Here is a 24773-nt window from a genome sequence, read left to right as displayed (position 1 = left end):
ACCCTATGAAGGGGTTAAAAAGGTTTCAGTAGCTATGATGCATTTTAAAAACACCAGGCCCAGCAGTTTAGGGTCTGAAGGTCTCTTCGGTCTTTAAATCTCTGGGGTTTCTGGTCTGGCGGTCTCTTCATGGGGGGAGGGGAAATCCACCACGCATGAACACTCTGTGTTTGTGATCTTAGGGCAGCTACAGCGACCTGTATCCAGACTCTGACGACTCCAGCGAGGACCAGATCGAGAACAGTAAGAACACCTGGAGCTGTAAGGTAGGACCAGAACCACCCGGTCACCCGTCGGTCCCTGTTGTTGAGGAGCTGGGACATGTCTCACCTCTGTCTCTCTTCCAGTTTGTGTCGTCTGGAGGTCTGCAGCTGCTTCTGGAGATCTTCAACTCTGGGATCCTGGAGCCCAAAGACCAGGAGTCCTGGACGGTGGTAGGAGACCCAGCTCCTTTGGAGGACTTTGTAGGACTTTGGGGGACTTTGGGGTGTGTTTCTCTGATTTGAGGGCAACTGTCTCTGTCTCCTCTGCAGTGGCTCCTGGACTGCCTCGCCTGCCTCCTGAAGCTGGTCTGTCAGTTCGCGGTGGACCCCGCAGACCTGGACCTCGCCTACCACGACGTCTTCTCCTGGTCCGGCCTCGCTGACAGCCAGAGGAAGAGGGCGTGGCCGGGGAAGTCCCGCAAGTCCACGGTGGAGCACGGGAAAGGCCTGCACATCCCGCGGCTCACCGAGGTAAGCGTGGTGTCAGCTGACGAATGATGATTCCTGTCAGGAGAAACCATCAGCTGATCTGTGTGCTGGTTCCCAGGTCTTCCTCAGTCTGGTTCAGGGCACCAGCCTCATCCAGCGCCTCATCAACGTGGCCTACACCTATGACAACCTGGCACACAGGTAACCGCACGAAAACTCTCAGACTCAACGGCTCCAAAGGCCCAGTGACTCAGACTCACCTTTTCCTGTTTCTCCCTCAGAGTCCTGAAGGCCCAGTCCGACCACAGGTCCCGTCATGAAGGTGAGACTTTACAGAAGTACTTCAGACCCAGGTCTCGTGTTTCAGAGCCCGGGTCGGCCTCATGAAGGCCCAGAAACGGCCCTGATCTTTGTTTCTCTCTGCAGTGACTCACTACTCCATGTGGCTGCTGGTGAGCTGGGCTCACTGCTCCTCCACCGTGAAGTCCAGCCTGGCCGACTCAGACCACCTCCACGACTGGCTGAAGAAGCTCACCCTGCTGGTCCCTGAGGTGAGCCGGTCCAGACCAGAACCAGACCCGGCCTGGCTTAGAGCTCAGAGTTCGACATTTGGGTATTTGAAAGTTCTGACCCTGAGCACAGAGGGCGGCTCCGGTCTGCCTCTGGTGTCACCTTTCCCCACACGGACTCAGAAACGTTCAGCGCGAGCAGGACCAGATCCTTTTCAGACCCACTCTCACCACTCAGAGTACTGGGTCAAGTCTAGAGGTGTTTTTGTTGTACCTGGACCGTCACATCAAGAAAGTACAGCAGCTGGTCCCAAATTTGGTTCCTGGGTACTTAACCCTTCCCTTTAAAAGCTCGTGGCGGTTCTTTCCATAGTTCCAGGAACTTTTTTGGGGCTGTATACCCCCCCTCTGTCCACACCAGGATCTCACACAGCTGTGACTGACCTGGTTTAATAACTCCTAAACATTGGTCAACAAGTGCTTTTTGACCAGAAGTTCCAGGAACTGTTGGTACCATGACATGAATTTCTCTCCAAGGAACTAAATAAGATCAATGTTGAGGGGGTATTCCTGGTTCTCTGGTTCCTGCTCTAGAAAGGAACAGAGTCCCTGTGAAGGTCCTTAGATCCTGGTCCATGTTCCTTTTATCAAGCAGGACCCTTCTTTTGTTGAAGAAAAGTTCCTGGTACTTCTGGCCTTAAAGCTCCCCCACTCTTCAAAAAGAGCTTTGATTTGTCAGAGTGTTCCTGACACAGCTGCTTCCTGAAGGTCCTGAACTTATCTGGACAGAGAGATTAACAACAAGGAACTAAATTTGGTCCAAATGGTTCCCTGTTCCAGGGGAAGTTCCTGCTGGAGCTGTGATGTGGTTTTAAAATCTGTTTCACGTGTTGTTGCTTTCAGCCGGCGGTCAGACACGAAGCCTGCAACGGCCTCTACAAACTCTCTCTGTCGGGTCTGGAGGGAGGAGAAGCCATCAACAGATCCTTCCTGCTGCTCGCCGCCTCCACGCTGCTCAAGTTCCTGCCCGACGCCCAGGCTCTCAAACCTCTGAGGGTGAGTGTCCCACACACCAACACGTCACCTCTGTGTGTGGTGTGTTTCCGTTTTTCCAGGGAGACTCCTGTCCGGCCCTTTGCTGTCTGTGGGCCGTGCACTCCACAGTGGGTGTCTGTCACTGTGTCTGTCCACTGATCCACAGTGGGTGGTCCCTCACAGAGCCTTGGCCTTGTTCCGGCCTCTCTGCGAGCCACCGTCCATGTTTACAGGATCTACCCAGGTCTGTTCCTCAAATAAACAGAATAGAGGAAACAAACCATCCCCAAACATTCCTGGTTATACTGTAAGAAAAGCCAGAGTGTGTGTGTGTGTGTGTGTGTGTGTGTGTGTGTGTGTGTGTGTGTGTGTGTGTGTGTGTGTGTGTGTGTGTGTGTGTGTGTGTAAGTGTAAGTGTAAGTGTGTGTAAGTGTGTGTAAGTAAGTGTGTGTAAATGTGTGTGCTTTGCCATGTACCCAGTGTGTTTGAGGGTGCTGTCCCTCTGGTGGGATCATGCTGGAAACTGTGTGCAGACTTCAGGCAGACAGCTCCCTCCAGAGACTGACCCTGACCGGAACATACTCATTTAGAGCTGGCTCTAACAGGAAGTGGACGTGCTCCTTTAGAGCTGGCTAAAACAGGAAGTTGTTGTTTGCAGGTGGAGGACTATGAGGAGGAGCCTCTCCTGAGGACGGGCTGTAAGGAATACTTCTGGCTGCTCTGCAAACTTATCGACAACATCCACGTGAAGGACGCCAGCCAGGTGCGCCACCTATGACCTTTTCTATGTCCGACCTGCTGATTGACTGACCTTCTCTCTGTTTGAACCCCTCTCCGTTTGAGCCTCTCTCTGTCTGTCCCTCTCTCTTTCTAACTCTCTCTCTCTTTGGCCCTCTCTGTCTGACCTTCTCTCTGTATGACCCTCTGTCTTTGACCCTCCCTCTCTTTGACCCCCCCTCTTTGACCCTCTCTCTGTCTGACCCTCTCTCTCTGACCCTCTCTGTTTGACCCCCTCTCTCTCTGACCCTCTCTCTTTGACCCTCTGTGTCTTTGACCCTCTCTGTTTGACCCCCCTCTCTGACCCTTTTTCTCTGTCTGACCCTTTGTCTTTGACCCTCTCTTTTTGACCCCCTCTCCGACCCTCTCTCTGTCTTACCCCCTGTCTTTGACCCTCTCTCTGTCTGACCCTCTGTCTCTGACCCCCTTTCTGTCTGACCTTCTCTCTTTTTGACCCCTCTCTAACCCTCTCTCTTTCACACCCTCTCTGACCCTCTCTGACCCTCTCTGACCCTCTCTCTGTCTGACCCCTCTCTTTGACCCCCTCTCTCTTTGACCCTCTCTCTGTCCGACCCCTCTCTTTTACCCCCTCTCTCTTTGACCCTCTCTGACCCTCTCTCTGTCTGACCCCTCTCTTTGACCCCCTCTCTCTCTGACCCTCTCTGACCCTCTCTCTGTCTGATGACATGAACTGTGTCCGTGCCGTGTTGTTGAGCTGCTGCTGGTCTTGGTCTCTCTGAACTCACAGAAGGTCTCTCCCTCTCTGTCGCTGGCCGGCTCTGTGCAGACCACGCTGCTGGACCTGGACGCTCTGGCCCGTCACCTGGCGGACTGCATCAGGAGGTCAGAGTCTGACGGTCTTATTAACACAGATGATGGAGAAGGTTCTGGTCTAAGTCCTCCTCTCTCCTGCAGCCGTGAGATCCTGGACCAGCAGGACGGGATGATCGAGGACGACGGGCTGACGGGGCTCCTGCGCCTCGCCACCAGCGTCCTCAAACACAAACCCCCCTTCAAGTTCTCCCGTGAGGGTCAGGAGTTCCTGCGGGACGTCCACAACCTCCTCTTCCTCCTGCCCAGCCTGGCTGACCGCGCTCAGCCCAAGTGCAAGTCCCACGCCGCCAGGGCTGCCGCCTACGACCTGCTGGTGGAGACAGTGAAAGGCTCGGTGGAGAACTACCGGCTGCTGCACAACTGGGTCATGTCTCAGCACATGCAGGGTGAGGATTTTCTGCTCCATCAGGTCCGATCCGGTCTTCTTCAGAGTTTCTCTGGTTCATTTCCAGCTTTAGACAAACTGTAGACACAACAACAAACCTGAAGATTCCCCACGCCACCGATCATCACCTCCATCTGATCGTCACCTCCATCTGATCGTCGCCTCCATCTGATCAACCACACTTCTGACTCTAAAGAGCACAGGGCATTTTGCTAAAGTTGCAGTTATCATGTTTGTCCATTAGGGGGCTTAAAAGCTATGATGCAAACAGACAGACACTGACTCTCTGTCAGGTTTGTCATAAATGTGTGTTTACTGCACGACGACAAACGATGAAATAGGCTGAGAATCATATTTAGAGGTTACATGATAACGAAGAGTGCAACACAAACGATACAGAAACAGAAAGGAAACGTTAGAGGCCAGAAATATGAAACAATATTACACGGTGTGTGTGAGCCAACAACAGCAGCTCCACTCTGTGTCAGAGGACAGCGTGACCACCATCTGACTCAGTCTGAGTTAAACCGAGCAGGGCGGAGCTGGGTGGATCAAATGTACAGATACAGACTCGGTTCAAACCTTAAAGAAATCTCTGACCTTACTGAACCATAAACTTTGCTCCCTTTGTTTTCAGAACAATGGTTCAGTGTTTTTTATTATATTGTTTTCCTTTTTCACCTGAATGTTTCCTCCTTCCCTCTTTATACACAGTAACAAATAAAAACCCAGTTAAAGGAAGTCTCCACACTAAAAAATCAGTTGCTTTGAGGAGCATTATGAAGGATTTGGATCTTAAAGGGTCATTCCGTCATGTTTCAGCGTTGTGTTCCCTGAGTGTTGCTGGGGAAGCCTTTCTAAAACTAAACTGCGTCTTGAACTTCCTCCTCCAGCCTCTCATGCGCCGTACAAATGGGACTACTGGCCCCACGATGACGTCCGTGCTGAGTGTCGCTTTGTGGGTCTGACTAACCTGGGCGCCACCTGTTACCTGGCCTCCACCATCCAGCAGCTCTACATGATCCCTGAGGCCCGTCAGGCCGTCTTCACTGCCAAGGTCAGAACCAGGAGTCCAGGACGAGCGTGAGAAACCCTGTTTCAGTCCCTGCTGGGCCCAGGCCTTATCTGTGTGTGTGTGTGTCCCAACAGTATGCTGAGGATATCAAACATAAAACCACGCTGCTGGAGCTGCAGAAGATGTTTACATACCTCATGGTGAGTTCTGTTTTCATAATCCACTTTAATCTGACGGAGACGGGAGCAGGGGGACCAAAACGGAGCCACGGAAACACCTGGAAAAGTTTTCCTTTTTTACACGTTCAAACCATTCCACTCCTGTTTTAATCAGTTTTTATTAGTGCTGTCAGGCGATTAAAAAATTAATCTAATTAATTACAGGATTTGTAATTAATTAATCTAATTCATCGCATTTTAATCTCAAATCTGCTTAAGGTCCCAAAATAAAGAATTTGAATTCCAGGACATTAAAATTACATTAAAAGACATTAAAAAAAACATTTAAAATAAGGTGGGAATATATACAACACATTTTTAGGTACCCTGAGGCATAAGGAACACATGAAAAAAGTTTTATGGTTCTATCTTTACAAAATCTACACAGTCCTGCACCTAAGATAAGCTGATTTGATTTTTAGGACAGTTTTTCCTTCTGTCACATTTTTACTCATCGTGGACTCAATTTTCTCTGCAATATGAACTTCTATACTTCTATGAGGTCAGGAGAACCAGGGCTAAAGGCTAAAAACTGCGAGGAACTATGTACAAAACACTTTATTCAAGTCTTGGATCAAAGAAAAGTGAAGTATTCTCAGTTTAACATGCTCTGAACACACAAACTGTTGCTGATTGGTGCAGAGCAGCCCCAAGCTGAAACATGACACCAGGAAGATGGAAGCAAATTTTCAAAGAATTCTTTAGATTTAAATACAGGACAAATATCAATGATTCAGAGCTTGGATAAAGCAGTAAAAGGTGTAGAATTATCTGTTTTTACAGAACTGAGCTAGAGCAAACGGTTGATGTTCTGCAGATTTTCAAAAAAGGCATGTGAATAAACGAGATGTGGACAGCAGTCCCCCCCAAAAAAACCAGCAGAGCTCAAAACCAGCTCCAGATCTTCAGGTAGAGACATCAGTGGTTGAGTTACGTAGAGAAGTAATGAAAGTCGTGTCCTGAAAGTAAGCTCCCAGTCCCTGTCCTGGATGACCCGCCCGTCTCACCCGTCTCACTCCACGCTTGTTTGTTTGTCCAGGAGAGTGAGAGGAAAGCCTACAACCCTCGGCCATTCTGTAAAACCTACACCATGGACAAACAGCCTCTGAACACTGGGGAGCAGAAAGACATGACCGAGTTCTTCACCGACCTCATCACCAAGATAGAGGAGATGTCCCAGGAGCTGGTGAAGGAGCCCTCACACACACACACACACACACACGGACACACACGGACACACACACACACACACACACAGGGGGAGTGATCTGGGATTAGAGACCTGCCTCAGGTTTGGGGTGAACGGTAAAAACTGTTTCTCCTTCTTGCAGAAGAACACCGTGAAGACTCTGTTTGGAGGAGTCATCACCAACAACGTGGTTTCTCTGGTGAGGATCACATTGTTCTCTTGGAGCCACTCAGAGCCCAGAATCAGAACCTGGTTCAGAGGCTGACGTGTGTGCTCTCTGTTTCAGGACTGTGACCACGTCAGTCAGACGGCGGAGGAGTTTTACACGGTCAGGTGTCAGGTGGCAGACATGAAGAACATCTATGTGAGTGTGCGGCCGCGTTGCTCTGAGATCAGGGTTCACAGCATCAGGACTAACTCATGTGTCCTCCTCAGGAGTCTCTGGACGAGGTGACCATCAAGGACACGCTGGAGGGGGACAACATGTACACCTGCTCCCAGTGTGGGAAGAAAGTCCGCGCAGAGAAGAGGTCTGAGCCGCTCCGGGTGAGTTGTTACCATCTGACTGGACTTTTATCCTGACCCGTCTCTGTCCTCTCCAGAGCCTGTTTCAAGAAGCTGCCGCGCATCCTGAGCTTCAACACCATGAGGTACACCTTCAACATGGTGACCATGATGAAGGAGAAGGTCAACACACACTTCTCCTTCCCGCTGCGGCTCGACATGACACCCTACACCGAGGACTTCCTCATGGGGAAAGGAGAGCGCAAAGAGGGTTGGTCCAGACTCAGACGGCTCACTGCAACGTGAGACCAAAACCAGGACCGCTTTGTTCTGGGCCCCTCTGACCAGTTTCTGTGCTGCAGGTTTCAGGGAAGAAGGAGAGGCCAAGGTCACCGAGAGCTACGAGTACGATCTGATCGGCGTCACGGTGCACACAGGGACAGCTGACGGAGGCCACTACTACAGCTTCATCAGAGACATCATCAACCCTCACGCCTACAAGAACAACAAGTGGTGAGAGACGCACGCCGTGACACAGGAAGTGATGATGTCATTAGACGCCAGAACTGAAACATGACCTCAAACTCATCAGGAGCTTAAAGGAGCTCAGTGGGAGGGGCCGAGGCCAGTTTACAGGGTCACCATTTAGACTGGAACACCAGGAGCCGGGTGTCCAGTTAACAGGGTCACCATTTAGACTGGAACACCAGGAGCCGGGTCTTTCCACTGACTGTCCTCTCAGTCAGGGCTGTTTCCACTGACTCTCCCTTAAGTCAGGGATGTTTCCACAGACTGTCCTCTCAGTCAGGGCTGTTTCCACAGACTGTCCTCTCAGTCAGGGATGTTTCCACAGACTCTCCTCTCAGTCAGGGCTGTTTCCATAGACTGTCCTCTCAGTCAGGGATGTTTCCACAGACTCTCCTCTCAGTCAGGGCTGTTTCCACTGACTATCCCTTCAGTCAGGGCTGTTTCCACAGACTGTCCTCTGAGTCCGGGCTGTTTCCACAGACTCTCCTCTCAGTCAGGGCTGTTTCCACAGACTCTCCTCTCAGTCAGGGCTGTTTCCACAGACTGTCCTCTGAGTCCGGGCTGTTTCCACAGACTGTCCTCTCAGTCAGGGCTGTTTCCACAGACTGTCCTCTGAGTCCGGGCTGTTTCCACAGACTGTCCTCTCAGTCAGGGCTGTTTCCACAGACTGTCCCCTCAGTCAGGGCTGTTTCCACAGACTGTCCTCTCAGTCAGGGCTGTTTCCACAGACTGTCCTCTCAGTCAGGGACGTGTCCACAGACTGTCCTCTCAGTCAGGGCTGTTTCCACAGACTGTCCTCTCAGTCAGGGACGTGTTCTCAGACCGTCACAGATTAGAAGATGAAGACCAGGTCTCAGGCTATCAGATGATGATTTTGGTCTTAGAGATAACCAGACCGACCTCTTTCAGGTACCTGTTTAACGACGCGGAGGTGAAGCCCTTCGACTCGGCTCAGCTGGCGTCTGAGTGCTTTGGTGGAGAAATGACGGTACGCTCAGAGATCATTGAGATCATCCTGTTGATCCTCAGACTCTGGATTTCACTCAATCTGACTTTTTTCCTTTCAGACCAAAACCTACGACTCGGTCACGGATAAGTTCATGGATTTCTCCTTTGAGAAGGTGAGGAGCACTCTGTGTTTGTTGGGCCCTGGGTCTGTGGGACAGGAAGTTAAAGACCATCCTTTGCTCTTTCAGACACACAGCGCCTACATGCTCTTCTATAAGCGAGTGGAGCTGGAGGAGGAGAACGGGAAGGATTTCAGTTTTGACGTGTCTCCTGATCTCCTGGAGGTATGAGGCGTCTGCTCTCTAACTGACCCTCCAGCCTCTCCTCTGTGCCCTGACCTCTGCTCTGTCTCTTTCAGTGGATCTGGCACGACAACATGCAGTTCCTCCAGGACAAGAACATATTCGAGCACACTTACTTTGGGTAGGAGTCACACCTCGTACTTTCACCTCCCTCCACGCTGAACCCAAAATCTGTTTGAACAAATGTTTCAGAGAAGTTTCTCTGCCTGTTTTTACAGTTTCATGTGGCAGCTCTGCAGCAGCATCCCCAGCACGCTGCCCGACCCCAAAGCCGTGTCTCTGATGACCGCCAAGGTGAGGACAGGACATGTTTCAGGACATGTTTCAGGACATGTTTCAGGACATGTTTCAGGGATCAAGACATGTTTCAGGGATCAGGACATGTTTCAGGGACCAATACATGTTTCAGAGATCAGGACATGTTTCAGAGATCAGGACATGTTTCAGGGACCAGAGCACGTTTCAGGGATCAGGACACGTTTCAGGAATCAGGACATGTTTCAGGGATCAGGACATGTTTCAGGGATCAGGACATGTTTCAGGAATCAGGACATGTTTCAGGGATCAGGACACGTTTCAGGGATCCGGACATGTTTCAGGAATCAGGACAGGTTTCAGGACATGTTTCAGGACATGTTTCAGGGGTCAGGACATGTTTCAGGGTTTAGGACATGTTTCAGGGACCAGGACATGTTGCAGGGACCAGGAAATGTTTCAGGGTTTAGGACACGTTTCAGGGATCAGGACATGTTTCAGGGATCAGGACATGTTTCAGGGATCAGGACATGTTTCAGGACATGTTTCAGGACATGTTTCAGGACATGTTTCAGGGATCAGGACACGTTTCAGGGATCAGGACATGTTTCAGGGACCAGGACATGTTTTGGGGATCAGGACATGTTTCAGGGATCAGGACATGTTTCAGGGATCAGGACATGTTTCAGGACATGTTTCAGGACATGTTTCAGGGATCAGGACGCGTGTCAGAGATCAGGACATGTTTCAGGGATCAGGACATGTTTCAGGGATCAGGACATGTTACAGGGATTGAAAACATTGATTTGAAACGTGTCCTGACTTGCTCAGCCTCATTTTGAAAGTTTCCTCACCCTGAATGTTTGTGTCTTTGCAGCTCAGCACGTCTTTTGTCCTGGAGACGTTCATCCACTCAAAGGAGAAGGTGAGCTCTCTGACTCATCTTAGGAAAGGAAACCAGGTGTTTCTACCTGCTGTGGGTGAAACTGACTGGTGTGTGTGTGTGTGTGTGTTTGTGTGTGTCCGTCCTCCAGCCCACCATGCTGCAGTGGATCGAGCTCCTGACCAAACAGTTCAACAACAGCCAGGCGGCCTGCGAGGTTGGTTCAGAAACTCTGTCTCTGTCGTTCAGTCGGCGCCAAAACATCACGTCTCCAACACTTTGGTCTCTGTGGCCTGATGAATGATGTACTTCCTGTTTCAGTGGTTTTTGGATCGGATGGCTGACGACAACTGGTGGCCCATGCAGATCCTCATAAAGTGTCCGAACCAGATCGTCAGACAGGTGAGCCGGTCCTGAGCTGGTCCTGAGCCTTAAGAGCGCTGTGTGTTTGTACGACACTAAACCTTACACACAGTATGAAACCACGGTCACATGACAGAGTGGACGACGTCGACTGGAAAGTCTGAGTGTGAGACGAGTTTGTGTCAGAGATGAACGATTAAAACACGACAGAAACAGGGATTAAAGTTCATCAGACAAAGAAAAAACCTGAACGATGAGACAGAAAAAAGTCTTTGTTCTTCTTCTTTTCAGTTTTTCTGTCTTATAACTCAGAGTTTCTCATTTTTTAATGATGACAGACTTCCTGTGCCTGGTCTCAGAGACCAAAACCATCAGGGACAGGTCCAGACCCAGTGTCAGACTCTTTAAGGTTTAACTCTAGGTGTTGAACCGCCTCTTCTTCAGACCATCTCAGGTGGTCTCAGGTAGCTCACGGTGGTCCTCACAGCTGACTCTCCTATGCTCCTCTCCCAGATGTTCCAGAGGTTGTGTATCCACGTCATCCAGAGGCTTCGTCCAGTCCACGCTCACCTGTACCTGCAGCCCGGCATGGAGGACGGGTGAGTCTGAGGAGCTGCTCCCCCAGGAGCTGCTGGGCCCTCTGATGGGTCCAGTGTCGGTTCGGCTCGGCCAGCGGCCCCTCACAGACCTGCAGCTCCAACTCTCAGTGTTGAGTCTGTGGTCTGTGACGGCTACAGAGACGCTGAGAGGAGCCGCGTGTCACTCAGAGTCTGCTACGCTCTGACTCTGAGAAAGATCAGTGGCTCCACACACACACACACACACACACACACACACACACACACACACACACACACACACACACACACCAGCAGGCAGCTCTGGCTGGTGGTCAGGGACGGTCTGATTCTGTATCTTCTCTGCTCCAGCTCTGACGACATGGACGGTCCGGTGGAGGACATCGGCAGCAGATCCTGCGTGACCCGCTTCGTTAAAACCCTCCTGTCCATCATGGAGCACGGAGTCAAACCCCACAGCAAACACCTGACCGAGTACTTCGCCTTCCTGTATGAGTTCGCCAAGATGGGAGAGGAGGAGGTGGGTGGTCTGATTGATTGATTGATTGATTGATGGTCTCTGGTAGCCCTAAAAAGCAGGGGGGCCTGGGACGGAGCCCTGGGGAACCCCGTAGATCTTATAGATAAGTCTTTCTTGAATGTTTAATGGTCACTCCAGACCCTCACGGTGTGTCCTCTGTGTCCTCAGAGCCAGTTCCTGTTGTCCCTCCAGGCCATTTCCATCATGGTGCATTTCTACATGGGAACCAAAGGCCCGGAGAACGTGAGTGTGTTGGACTCAGGTCCACTGAGCGGCTCGCCCTCTGCTGGTGGAGACAGACGATTATTAAATGACGTGTGTCCTCCCTCAGCCTCAGGTGGAGGTGCTCTCAGAGGAGGAAGGAGAGGAGGAGGACGAGGAGGAGGACATCCTGTCCCTGGCCGAGGAGAAGTATCGTCCTGCAGCTCTGGAGAAGATGATCGCCCTCATCGCTCTGCTGGTGGAGCAGTCTCGCTCTGAGAGGTACTGATCCAAACACGCCCCCACACAGAGGGTGGCTCCGCCTCCAGCAGACCCCCTGAGGGCTGACCAATCAGAGTGAAGGGGGTTTGAGGAGTCTTAAAGCGACAGCAGCTAAAACAAAGTGATTCAGACAGAGGCTGAGAGTTCCTTAAACCCCAGAGAGAGATAGAGATTTATGAGCTGTACATGATATAGAGATACCACAGGGGGGCACCAGAGGGTCAGAATGCACCATCCCCCGCTTTAAAGGAGGGCTCTTCATCATCTCCTCCTCTGCTCTCCAGACACCTGACCCTGTCTCAGAGCGACATGGCGGCGCTGACTGGAGGGAAAGGCTTCCCCTTCCTCTTCCAGCACATCAGAGACGGCATCAACATCCGGCAGACCTGCAACCTCATCTTCAGCCTCTGCCGCTACAACAACCGCCTGGCCGAACACGTGAGTACACCTCTGTGGCGCCCTGACACCAGGGACGCCAAGCAGCTGATTGTCACGGGTTGAAACGTGATGGAAAGTACGAGCTGTCCGAGTTCAGTTTCCTGTAGCAGACGCTCGCCTCAGTGACAGCTCGTTACCCTTAGAGCAAACACGACTCATCAAAACCAGGGAACGATGGTAGATCCACTTCCTCTGGTTCACACTTAGAGCGCTGCAGGAGAAACTTCAGGTCAGACTGAGAAATGTCTGCTCTGACCACCGCCTCACTGTGAACCCTGCGATCCATTTTTCCTCGTCCTCGGTGTCTGACAGAAGCACAGTCACGGCAAACACTGAAACCTGAGCTGGTGTTTGTGTTTTTATAAAGTCTCTCATTAGACCTAAGATGAGTCACAGTCGCCATCACCGGTCACCAGAGCAGAGAAATGTCTGGTTTGGAGATATCCAGAGTCAGATTGAGTTCAAGTTTAAAGAGCAAATTAAGACAAAATGTAATAATGCAGAATAAAAAATGTTGAGTTTTCCAAATGAAGAAAACTGTTTTCATACAAACATGGCGGCAGGTGTGAGCAGGCTGTTCAGACGGCCATTACAGAAAACCAGTCTGTGTGTGACGGGCTGGAAAACAAGAGGCCTACCTGAAGTCCAGGTGCAACTGGACTGTGTGTGTCCATTTCATGCCCAGGCCTGAAAAACCACTCTGACATTGGTGAAAACACCAAAACCACTCTGACATTGGTTAAAACACCAAAACCACTCTGACATTGGTTAAAACACCAAAACCATTCTGACAGTTGGTAAAAAAAAAAAAAAAACATTCTGACAGTTAGTGAAACACCAAAACCACTCTGACAGTCGGTGAAAACACCAAAACCACTCTGACAGTTGGTAAAAACACCAAAACCACTCTGACAGTTGGTAAAAACACCAAAACCATTCTGACAGTTAGTGAAAATTTCCAAAACCATTCTGATAGTTGCTGAAAACACAAAAACCACTCTGACAGTTGGTAAAAACACCAAAACCATTCTGACAGTTGGTGAAAACACCAAAACCATTCTGACAGTTAGTGAAAATTTCCAAAACCATTCTGATAGTTGCTGAAAACACAAAAACCACTCTGACAGTTGGTAAAAACACCAAAACCATTCTGACAGTTGGTGAAAACACCAAAACCATTCTGACAGTCGGTGAAAACACCAAAACCACTCTGACAGTTGGTGAAAACACCAAAACCATTCTGACAGTTAGTGAAAACACCAAAACCATTCTGACAGTTAGTGAAAACACCAAAACCATTCTGACAGTTGGTGAAAACACCAAAACCACTCTGACAGTTGGTAAAAACACCAAAACCATTCTGACAGTTAGTGAAAATTTCCAAAACCATTCTGATAGTTGCTGAAAACACAAAAACCACTCTGACAGTTGGTAAAAACACCAAAACCATTCTGACAGTTGGTGAAAACACCAAAACCATTCTGACAGTCGGTGAAAACACCAAAACCACTCTGACAGTTGGTGAAAACACCAAAACCATTCTGACAGTTAGTGAAAACACCAAAACCATTCTGACAGTTAGTGAAAACACCAAAACCATTCTGACAGTTGGTGAAAACACCAAAACCACTCTGACAGTTGGTAAAAACACCAAAACCATTTTGACAGTTGGTGAAAACACCAAAAACATTCTGACAGTTAGTGAAAACACCAAAACCATTCTGACAGTTGGTAAAAAAAAACAAAACCATTCTGACAGTTGGTGAAAACACCAAAACATTTCTGACAGTCAGTGAAAACACCAAAACCATTCTGACAGTTGGTAAAAAAAAAAAAAAACATTCTGACAGTTGGTGAAAACACCAAAACCATTCTGACAGTTGGTAAAAAAAAAAAAAAAACATTCTGACAGTTGATGAAAACACCAAAACCCCTCTGACAGTCGGTGTAAACACCAAAACCATTCTGACAGTTGGTGAAAACACCAAAACCACTTTGACAGTTGGTAAAAAAAACAAAACCATTCTGACAGTTGGTGAAAACACCAAAACCATTCTGATAGTTGGTGAAAACACCAAAACCATTCTGACAGTTTGTAAAAAAAACAAAACCATTCTGACAGTTGGTGAAAACACCAAAACCATTCTGATAGTTGGTGAAAACACCAAAACCATTCTGATAGTTGGTGAAAACACAAAAACCATTCTGACAATTGGTGAAAACACCAAAACCTTTCTGTCAGTTGGTGAAAACACTAAAACCATTCTGACAGTTGGTGAAAACACCAAAACCATTATGACAGTTGGTAAAAAAAAACCAAAACCATTCTGACACTTGGTGAAAACACCAAAACCACTCTGACAGTCGGTGAAAAAAACCAAAACCATTCTGACAGTTGGTAAAAACACCAAAACCATTCTGACAGTTGGTAAAAACACCAAAACCATTCTGATAGTTGGTGAAAACACCAAAACCATTCTGATAGTTGGTGATAACACCAAAACCATTCTGACAGTTGGTGAAACACCAAAACCACTCTGACAGTTGGTTAAAACACCAAAACCACTCTGATAGTTGGTGAAAACACAAAAACCACTCTGACAGTCGGTAAAAACACCAAAACCACTCTGACAGTTGGTGAAAACACCAAAACCATTCTGATAGTTGCTGAAAACACCAAAACCATTCTGACAGTTTGTGAAACACCAAAACCACTCTGACAGTTGGTAAAAACGACAAAACCACTCTGACAGTTGGTAAAAACACCAAAACCATTCTGACAGTTGGTAAAAACACCAAAACCATTCTGACAGTTGGTGAAAACACAACAACCATTCTGACAATCGGTGAAAACACCAAAACCTTTCTGTCAGTTGGTGAAAACACTAAAACCATTCTGACAGTTGGTGAAAACACCAAAACCATTCTGATAAATGCTGAAAACACCAAAACCATTCTGACAGTTTGTGAAACACCAAAACCACTCTGACAGTTGGTAAAAACGACAAAACCACTCTGACAGTTGGTAAAAACACCAAAACCATTCTGACAGTTGGTAAAAACACCAAAACCATTCTGACAGTTGGTGAAAACACAACAACCATTCTGACAATTGGTGAAAACACCAAAACCTTTCTGTCAGTTGGTGAAAACACTAAAACCATTCTGACAATTGGTGAAAACACCAAAACCTTTCTGTCAGTTGGTGAAAACACTAAAACCTTTCTGTCAGTTGGTGAAAACACTAAAACCATTCTGACAGTTGGTGAAAACACCAAAACCATTATGACAGTTGGTAAAAAAAAACCAAAACCATTCTGACAGTTGGTGAAAACACCAAAACCACTCTGACAGTCGGTGAAAACACCAAAACCATTCTGACAGTTGGTAAAAACACCAAAACCATTCTGACAGTTGGTAAAAACACCAAAACCATTCTGATAGTTGGTGAAAACACCAAAACCATTCTGATAGTTGGTGATAACACCAAAACCATTCTGACAGTTGGTAAAAACACCAAAACCATTCTGATAGTTGGTGAAAACACCAAAACCATTCTGATAGTTGGTGAAAACACCAAAACCACTCTGACAGTTGGTAAAAACACCAAAACCATTCTGACAGTTGGTGAAAACACCAAAACCACTCTGACAGTCGGTGAAAACACCAAAACCATTCTGACAGTTGGTAAAAACACCAAAACCATTCTGACAGTCGGTGAAAACACCAAAACCATTTTGGACAGTTGGTAAAAATAAAATCCTGACCGTTTCTTCTCTTCCGCTGAGACTCTCCACTTAGTTTTTACACCGTGCTTTTATTCTGAAGGGGTGTCCAGCACCGTTGTTTTGGGGGAATATGATCTTCCTGGGCTCTCTCCTCGGCTCTTTCCTCGGCCTGTCCGTGGTCAGATTGCGGTCCTCTTTAACGGCGCTGGCTGCAGACGGGTTGTTTCACTCAGTAACATCAGGCCACAGGAAACAGGAAGTCCTGTCCTGTGCGTCCGTCCTCTGTTTGCACGCGTCTCTTTGCGTCTGTTTTTAAACGAGGACGTTTCCTGTAAAGGCTCCTGTGTATCACCGTACAGCGATCAGCTCCATCAATAAAAAGAGTCAAAGTTAAAACAGGAAGTGACATCAGAGGAAGACTTGATGGTAGAGTAAGAGGTGAAGGTCAGCTGTAGACGAAGCTTCGTGGTGACGGTCGCTAACCGAACTGACAACATGACTCTGTTTGTTCCAGATCGTCTCCATGCTCTTCACCTCCATCGCCAAGCTGACGCCTGAGGTCAGTGCCACGTCTCCTCACTGTTAGCTCCTGATTTATTGGCTTGCTCAGCGTTTCTGCCTGAGCGCTCCTTTCCTCCCCACGCTGACGACCTGTTCTCCCCGTCTCCCCTCAGGCCGCCAATCCTTTCTTCAAGCTGCTCACCATGTTGATGGAGTTCGCCGGGGGACCTCCAGGGATGCCGTCCTTCGCCTCCTACATCCTGCAGAGGATCTGGGAGGTAGGATATGCCGGCTGGTGTCACCACGGAGCAGCCTCTGTTCCCTGGTCTCATGTGTGTTTGGTGTCCTCCCGTCAGGTGATCGAGTACAACCCGTCCCAGTGTCTGGACTGGCTGGCGGTTCAGACCCCCAGGAACAAGCTGGCTCACAGCTGGGTGCTGCAGAACATGGAGAACTGGGTGGAGCGTTTCCTGCTGGCTCACAACTACCCCCGAGTGCGCACATGTGAGGGCCCCGCTTATTCTCCAGAATCCCTTCTGTGGATCAGAGCGTCTGTTTCAGAGCGTCATGACATCCTGACGTGGAGACGGCGAGCTCTGTTTGACGTCATCACTTAGCGCTCGATGCTAACAGTCTCTTCCTCTCTCCTCCTGCAGCGGCCGCGTACCTCCTCGTCTCCCTCATCCCCAGCAACTCTTTCCGCCAGATGTTCCGCTCCACGCGCTCCCTCCACCTGCCGACCCGCGAGCTGCCGCTGTCCCCCGACACCACCGTGGTCCTCCACCAGGTCTACAACCTGCTGCTGGGGCTGCTGGGACGCGCCAAGCTCTACGTGGACGCCAGCGTTCACGGCACCACCAAGCTGGTCCAGTACTTCAGCTTCATGACCTACTGCCTCATCTCCAAGACTGAGAAGCTCATGTTCTCCGGATACTTCATGGACCTCTGGAACCTCTTCCAGGTACGGACTCTGGACTCACTCCAGGACCCGGTGTTTGTTTCCTCTCCTAGCTTGTCTCCTAACTCCTCTCCTGGTTGTCTCTTTTCCTAACTCCTCTCCTCTTCAGCCCAAGCTGTCGGAGCCGGCCATCGCCACCAACCACAACAAGCAGGCTCTGCTGTCGTTCTGGTACAACGTGTGCGTGGACTGTCCGGAGAACGTGCGCCTGGTGGTCCAGAACCCCGTGGTCACCAAGAACATCGCCTTCAACTACATCCTGGCCGACCACGACGACCAGGAGGTGGTGCTGTTCAACCGCGGCATGCTGCCCGCGTACTACGGCATCCTGCGGATGTGCTGCGAGCAGTCGCCCGCCTTCACCCGCCAGCTGGCTTCGCACCAGAACATCCAGTGGGCCTTCAAGAACCTGACGCCTCACGCCAGCCAGTACCCCGGGGTGAGTCCGGCTCTCTGAATCCGACACTGGTGAGGACAGTTTGCTTTTGGTCTGGATGCAGCACAGACATGCTAACGTGTGAGTGCTGCCCCCTGCAGGCCGTGGAGGAGCTCTTCAACCTGATGCAGCTGTTCGTGGCTCAGCGCGCCGACATGAGAGAAGAGGAGCTGGAGGACATCAAGCAGTTCAAGAAGACCACCATCAGCTGCTACCTGCGCTGCCTGGACGGACGCTCCTGCTGGACCACGCTCATCAGGTCAGTGACACGCTCACTCTGCACATGCTCCGTCTGAGCTGCAGGCTCACCTGGGCCCTCACCTGGGCCCTCACCTGGGCCCTCACCTGGGCCCTCACCTGGACTCTCACACCTCTTCTGCTCTTCCCCTCAGTGCCTTCAGGGTTCTGCTGGAGAACGACGAGGACCGGCTGCTGGTGGTCTTCAACAGAGGACTGATCCTGATGACTGAGGTGTGTCTGAGACCTGCTCTCATGTTTCAGCCTGAAGGGCTTCAGGTGTCTCTCCCTGTCTCTCCCTGTCTCACCCTGTCTCACCCTGTCTCACCCTGTCTCACCCTGTCTCACCCTGTCTCTCCCTGTCTCACCCTGTCTCTCCCTGTCTCAACCCTGTCTCACCCTGTCTCACCCTGTCTCTCCCTGTCTCACCCTGTCTCTGCCTGTCTCACCCTGTCTCTCCCTGTCTCACCCTGTCTCTCCCTGTCTCACCCTGTCTCTGCCGTGTCTCACCCTGTCTCTCCGTGTCTCACCCTGTCTCTTCCTGTCTCACCCTGTCTCTCCCTGTCTCACCCTGTCTCACCCTGTCTCTGCCTGTCTCACCCTGTCTCTCCCTGTCTCACCCTGTCTCACCCTGTCTCTGCCTGTCTCACCCTTTCTCTCCCTGTCTATTCCTGTCTCTCCCTGTCTCACCCTGTCTCTTCCTGTCTCACCCTTCTCTCCCTGTCTCACCGTCACACCCTGTCTCTCCCTGTCTCACCCTGTCTTCCTGTCTCACCCTTTCTTCCTGTCTCACCCTGTCACACCCTGTCTCTCCCCATCTCACCCTGTCTTCCTGTCTCTGCCTGTCCATCCCTCTCTCTTACCCTGTCTCCCTGTCTCTGCAGTCCTTCAACACTCTGCACATGATGTACCATGAGGCCACAGCGTGTCATGTGACCGGGGACCTGGTGGAGCTGCTCTCCATCTTTCTGTCGGTGCTCAAAGCCACGAGACCGTACCTGCAGCGCAAAGGTTAGCCCCGCCCCTCAAACAGACACAGTTCTACCTTAAAACACAGACTCAGTCTTTCAGAGGTTCAGGTTCTGAGCTGTCCCCCTTCTCCTCCTGGTCCAGATGTGAAGCAGGCTCTGATCCAGTGGCAGGAGAGGATCGACTTCGCCCACAAGCTGCTCACACTGCTCAACTCCTACAGCCCGCCTGAGCTGCGTAACGCCTGCCTGGGTAACACACACACACACACACACACCCACACACAGATCGGTAACTGGGCCAAAGCAGACTGGACCCTCTTTCTGGTCTCATGGTGTTTCTGTTTGTGGGTCTTCCAGACGTCCTGAAGGAGCTGGTTCTTCTGAGTCCTCATGACTTCCTGCACACGCTGGTTCCCTTCCTGCAGCACAACCACTGCACCTACCACCACAGCAACATCCCCAGTGAGTTTCTCTTCCTCCTCCTCCTCCTCCTCCTCCTCCTCCTCCCATTCCTCTCCCTGATCCTCCTCCTCCTCCTCCTCCTCCTCTTCATCAGTGTCAGAGTCTGGTCTTTGTCTCCTCAGTGTCCTTCGGCCCCTACCTGCCCTGCAGAGAGAACATCAAACTGATGGGAGCCAAGAACAACATCCGACCCCCCAGACCTGAGCTCAACATGTGTCTGCTGCCGTCCATGGTGGAGAGCAGCAAGGTAGGTCCACCTGTCCCACCTGGACCTCTGTAGACCTGTAGACAGTCCTCTGTCTGCCTGACTACCTGTCTGTCTCTTTGTCTGTCTGCCTGTCTGTTTGTCTGTCTGTCTGTCTGCCTTTCTGTCTCTCTGTCTCTCTGTCTGTCTGTCTGCCTGTCTGACTGCCTGTCTGTCTCTCTGCCTGTCTGACTGCCTGTCTGTCTCTCTGCCTGTCTGACTGCCTGTCTGTCTGTCTCTCTGTCTCTCTGTCTGTCTGCCTGTCTGTCTCTCTGCCTGTCTGTCTCTCTGCCTGTCTGTCTGTCTGACTGCCTGTCTGTCTCTCAGGGGAAGGACGAGGTGTACGACAGGATGCTCCTGGATTACTTCCTGTCTTACCATCAGTTCATCCACCTGCTGTGCCGCGTCGCCATCAACTGTGAGAAGTTCACCGACACGCTGGTCAAGCTGAGTACGTCCTCTGAGTGTGTGTCTGCAGAGTGTGTGTGTGTAAGGAGAGCTGCTAACCCTCTGTGTGTGTGTGTGTGTCTCTGTGTGTATCAGGTGTGCTGATTGCGTATGAAGGCCTCCCTCTTCACCTGGCTCTCTTCCCCAAGCTGTGGACGGAGCTGTGTCAGTCTCAGGTAGGGCTCACCTGTGAGCCTCTGGTGGAGGTGATAACGTGGTCGTCCAGGTGAGAGTGGCGCTCTGAGCTGATGTGTGTGTCCTTCAGTCTGTTTTAGCCAAAACGTGTGTGAAGCTGCTGTGTGAGGACCCGGCCTTCAGCGAGTACATCAAATGCATCCTGATGGACGAGAGGACGTTCCTCAACAACAACGTGGCGTACTCCTTCCTCACCTGCTTCCTGCACAAGGTACGCCCCATGGCCCTCTGTCTGCTCAGTTATAACTCTGTCTATTGCTCACAGCTCTATGTCTGTAGCTCACAGCTCTATGTCTGTAGCTCACAGCTCTATGTCTGTAGCTCACAGCTCTATGTCTGTAGCTCACAGCTCTATGTCTGTAGCTCACAGCTCTATGTCTGTAGCTCACAGCTCTATGTGTGTTCTGTGGCGATGGACTGACAGGTCCAGTTTCTCCTCCTCTCTGTGGCCGTGAAGGTCTGAGGAGCTGAGTCCTTCTTTATGGGGACTGTGTGTGTGTGTGTGTGTTTGTTCGCTGTTGGTGCTGATGTGTGTGTTCTGATGAGTGTCTGATTCATGTGTGTGTGTGTGTGTGTAGGTCCAGGTGCTGTCTGGCCCCAGCTGCTCTAACCTGATTGGTGTCCTGGTGACCAACCTGCTGAGTGAGCAGAGCAGTCTGCAGCCGGAGCTGGCTGCTCACCGAGGGGAGCTGAGCAAGACCAGCAGCCTGCTCAACGCTGTGAGAACACACACACACTCGCACACACACACACACACACACACACGCACAACACAAAGCAAGTCCTCCACTCCTCTGTTAGAGACTGAAACCGTCCCCTCTCTGCCCCCCCATCAGGACCTGAGGGCTCTGGTGCTCCTCCTCTCCGTTCAGCCTCCTCAGGCCGTTGACTCCGCCCTCTGCCCCGCCCTGCAGGAGCTGCTGGCTCGCTGTCGGGTGTGTGTGCAGCAGCGCAGCGCTCTGGAGCTCGAGGCCAAGGACCACAAGGCCAAAGGTACCCCACACACACACACAAACACACACACACACACACCGACCTAGGTGGATAACCCCAGCTGAGTGTTCAGACCTGCCTTGGACAAACTGTGTTTTATTTTGAAAGTCCCTGACTGTTTGAGGACTTCCTGTTTATCAGCTGGTTGTAATTGTTGTTGCCCCAGAATCCTGTGAAAACAGGAAGTTCTGATTGGTGACACAGCTAGACCTCAGCAAAGTAGAGCCTGATGGGAGACAGAATGCTAGCTGTTAGCCCCAGCTAAAATTAGCTGTAACCTCTGGCTAATGTTTGCTGTTACCCCTGGCTAATGTTAGCTGTTATCCGTAGCTAACAGAAGCTGTTACCCCTGGCTAATGTTAGCTGTTACCCCTGGCTAACATTAGCTGTTGACCCTGGCTAATGTTAGCTGTTACCCCTGGCTAATGTTAGCTGTAAGCCCCAGCTAACATTAGCTGTTACCCCTGGCTAATGTTAGCTGTTACCCCTGGCTAATGTTAGCTGTTACCCCTGGCTAACATTAGCTGTTATCCCCAGCTAACATAAGCTGTTACCCATGGCTAACATTAGCTGTTAGCCCTGGCTAATGTTAGCTGTTAGCCCTGGCTAATGTTAGCTGTTAGCCCTGGCTAATGTTAGCTGTTAGCCCTGCCTATGACCTTGGACTGCCCCTGAAACCTCGGACCCAGGACGTAACGCTCTGACTCTGTGTTTGTAGCGGAGGACGAAGGAGCGACCCCGGTGAAGAGGCGCAGGGTGAGCAGTGATGACGACAGAGCCTGCGACTCCTCGGCGCCGCTCTGCGTGGCCTCCTCCTCTTCGGCGCTCCCATCCTGCAGCGACCAAAAACCTGACCACCAGGAGGCGCTGACGCCAGCCAGCACCTCAGACACAGAGACACGAGACTCGTCTTCGCTCATCGACCCTGGCACCGAGCAGGACCCGCCCACTCCCGACCCGGCCCCAGCCTCCTCTGGGAACCTTGACTCCTCCCCCAAAGAGGAGAAGATGGAGGCATCTTCCTCTTCATCCTCCTCGTTCTCCTCCTCCTCCTCCCTGCTGCAGGAGGCGGGGGAGGGGTTTGCACAGGGGGAGGAGCCTGAGCCGCAGCGGCATGTGGCTGCAGGCGAGGAGGAGGCGGGGCAAAGGGAGGGGAGGAGGGGGGAGGCTGCGTCCGAGGAAGTGAAGGAAGAGAAGGAGGCGGGGTCTAAGAACAGTTCAGCTCCACCCCTCTCTGAGGATTCTGCTTTCCCATCAGCCCTTTGTCTGGTGGGGGAGGGGCCTGAGTCCTGCAGTGGCCACGCCCCCTCCACCTCACAGGTGTTCCCCACGGGCCCCCCCCCTGACATGCTGGACATGCTGTACAGGACGGTGGAGGCCACCATCGCCATAGTTACCAAACTGTCTGTGAAAGGCCCGCCCTCTTCATGACATCGTCACCTCCAAGCCGCCATGAGATCTCCCTCAGCTTCTTTCCCGTCGCTCCTCGGCGCCCTCTTCTTCTTCTTCTGCTGTTTTTCGTGCTGCTGTTTGTTGCCTTCTGCTGATGTTCACTGGGCGGTTTTTCCAGCTCCAGCGGCGCCCGCCGTGTCCTCCCCGCTCTCTAGACTGGACTCTGCGCACAGCTGGCCCGCCTGCCCGCCCGCCGCCGCCGCCGCTGCTGACGAGGAGAAACGCAGCGGCTGGAAGCTATAGCACATTTTTTTCAAAGGGCAAAAAAAGTTTGTTTTTTCTTTGTGTGTTTTTTACGATTTGTTTGGACGTGATTTTATTTGCTGTAACGGGGAAAGGTTTACAGAACTTTGGTCTCCTTTATGTAATTTAATTTTATTGCATTTTTACGGTGTATAAAAACGGTCTGTGCCAGTTTTGTACTTTATGAACGAGGCAAAGGAAAGTTGCCTTGACTTCTTCTGTGGTTTAACGATCCAGAAATAAGTTTACCTGTAAATTAAGAGAACCACATGAAACTTGATTCTGTAAAGAATCCTCTCTAGTCATTGCCTGAAGGTGTATATGAAAACTATATAAATATATATATAAATATCTTTATATATATATGAATATATCAAAGCGGTGCTTTATTTGACTGTGGTTGAAATAAAGCCGCCTGTTGGACCAGCTGGAGCTCTGATTCCTTTAGTCCAGAACTTTCCACCTGTCGGTTTCCTGCTGCTGTCTCTGGCTCCTCCTGCGTTTATTTTATCAGAGAATAAATTAATAAAAACACTTTAAATATGAAGAATATCAACTCAACATCCTGTCCACCTGTGGGCTTCTTTACTGCCAGAGTCTGAAATGTTTCCAGGAAGATGAGCGGCGCTCGCAGCAGGAGCACGGGGAGCACGGGGAGCGAAGAGGATCCAGGAACAGGTACGGAGAAAGACCGGTGGGGGGGGTGATGGTCTCTGGGTTTAACCATGGCCCACGTGTTCACAGGTTCCTGTCCCCCTCAGATCAGCCATCAGATCACATTGTTTAGGCTGTAAACCATCAGATCAAAGAAGACCAGTATGTCATCCAGGTCATGACCTTATATGGGCAAAACTCGCAGCACTTCCTGTTCAGCGTGAGCTCATATAGGATCTGTTCAGACTGAAATCCTGACCTGAGCCAGACTGGAAACATGTTCAGTGTCTTGAATGGCTGTGGATGTGGTTTCTGCTGTTTCTGCACACAGCCTCTAGTGGACGCCCAGGGAACTGCAGTTTTTATCACCTCTGCACCTGCAGGGGGTCAGGCAGGTTTATATCTCTGAGACGTTTCAGCAACAAGGCGATCTAAAGTGTGTCACATAGACGAACAGAAAGTGCTTGAAAAAGCAGAGAAACAAAAAACAAACATTTTGGTTTCATCAAAAAAATAAAAAAATTAAACTTTACAAAAACAGATTTTATGCTAAAAGTGTGACGGTTTCAGTGCAGTATAAGACACGTGATCCAGACGATCCAGACACAGACGTTCTTGGTATGGAGGCCCAAAAATGCCAAAATTAAAAATAAAAGTGAAAATAAAAACAAAACAAAAAATATATAGAAGTAAATTAAAAATAGAAAAATAACAGTGGAAATAAAGAAAAACATTA

At 50.4% G+C, this 24773-nt stretch overlaps 1 protein-coding gene across 2 annotated transcripts in view; it reads left to right on the top strand.

Annotated features, from left to right (window-relative positions):
• usp34 (ubiquitin specific peptidase 34) overlaps positions 1 to 23944 on the top strand; it is a 59034-nt gene extending 35090 nt beyond the window's left edge. Inside the window, exons 31-78 of one of the 2 annotated variants that reach the window (XM_074684570.1) lie at positions 183 to 266; positions 348 to 434; positions 534 to 734; positions 811 to 893; positions 974 to 1014; positions 1119 to 1243; positions 2105 to 2257; positions 2895 to 2999; positions 3801 to 3856; positions 3929 to 4233; positions 5126 to 5289; positions 5382 to 5447; positions 6505 to 6651; positions 6797 to 6853; positions 6941 to 7018; positions 7090 to 7184; positions 7257 to 7429; positions 7521 to 7671; positions 8596 to 8674; positions 8754 to 8807; positions 8883 to 8978; positions 9053 to 9117; positions 9215 to 9290; positions 10129 to 10176; positions 10286 to 10351; positions 10456 to 10536; positions 11011 to 11096; positions 11427 to 11595; positions 11764 to 11838; positions 11927 to 12078; positions 12363 to 12516; positions 16759 to 16803; positions 16919 to 17023; positions 17102 to 17249; positions 17402 to 17706; positions 17813 to 18142; positions 18241 to 18398; positions 18532 to 18610; positions 19261 to 19387; positions 19490 to 19597; positions 19705 to 19809; positions 19932 to 20056; positions 20381 to 20504; positions 20597 to 20676; positions 20766 to 20906; positions 21274 to 21414; positions 21532 to 21688; positions 22407 to 23944. In XM_074684570.1, the coding sequence (XP_074540671.1) occupies positions 183 to 266; positions 348 to 434; positions 534 to 734; positions 811 to 893; positions 974 to 1014; positions 1119 to 1243; positions 2105 to 2257; positions 2895 to 2999; positions 3801 to 3856; positions 3929 to 4233; positions 5126 to 5289; positions 5382 to 5447; positions 6505 to 6651; positions 6797 to 6853; positions 6941 to 7018; positions 7090 to 7184; positions 7257 to 7429; positions 7521 to 7671; positions 8596 to 8674; positions 8754 to 8807; positions 8883 to 8978; positions 9053 to 9117; positions 9215 to 9290; positions 10129 to 10176; positions 10286 to 10351; positions 10456 to 10536; positions 11011 to 11096; positions 11427 to 11595; positions 11764 to 11838; positions 11927 to 12078; positions 12363 to 12516; positions 16759 to 16803; positions 16919 to 17023; positions 17102 to 17249; positions 17402 to 17706; positions 17813 to 18142; positions 18241 to 18398; positions 18532 to 18610; positions 19261 to 19387; positions 19490 to 19597; positions 19705 to 19809; positions 19932 to 20056; positions 20381 to 20504; positions 20597 to 20676; positions 20766 to 20906; positions 21274 to 21414; positions 21532 to 21688; positions 22407 to 23119 (6363 nt within the window). In that variant the 3' untranslated portion in view covers positions 23120 to 23944. Of the gene's footprint in view, positions 1 to 182; positions 267 to 347; positions 435 to 533; positions 735 to 810; positions 894 to 973; positions 1015 to 1118; positions 1244 to 2104; positions 2258 to 2894; positions 3000 to 3761; positions 3857 to 3928; positions 4234 to 5125; positions 5290 to 5381; positions 5448 to 6504; positions 6652 to 6796; positions 6854 to 6940; positions 7019 to 7089; positions 7185 to 7256; positions 7430 to 7520; positions 7672 to 8595; positions 8675 to 8753; positions 8808 to 8882; positions 8979 to 9052; positions 9118 to 9214; positions 9291 to 10128; positions 10177 to 10285; positions 10352 to 10455; positions 10537 to 11010; positions 11097 to 11426; positions 11596 to 11763; positions 11839 to 11926; positions 12079 to 12362; positions 12517 to 16758; positions 16804 to 16918; positions 17024 to 17101; positions 17250 to 17401; positions 17707 to 17812; positions 18143 to 18240; positions 18399 to 18531; positions 18611 to 19260; positions 19388 to 19489; positions 19598 to 19704; positions 19810 to 19931; positions 20057 to 20380; positions 20505 to 20596; positions 20677 to 20765; positions 20907 to 21273; positions 21415 to 21531; positions 21689 to 22406 lie in introns of both variants that reach the window. The other variant, XM_074684563.1, reaches the window with a different exon arrangement.
• Positions 23945 to 24773: the final 829 nt, after the last annotated feature.

This window comes from Halichoeres trimaculatus, unplaced genomic scaffold, assembly GCF_033239565.1.
Source record: "Halichoeres trimaculatus isolate MK-OKI-2021-1 unplaced genomic scaffold, fHalTri1.1 fHalTri1_scaffold_2, whole genome shotgun sequence".
Classification (NCBI taxonomy): domain Eukaryota; kingdom Metazoa; phylum Chordata; class Actinopteri; order Labriformes; family Labridae; genus Halichoeres; species Halichoeres trimaculatus.
The sequence above is the reverse complement of the archived record's forward strand: the minus strand, read 5'-3'. Positions and strand labels throughout refer to the sequence as shown.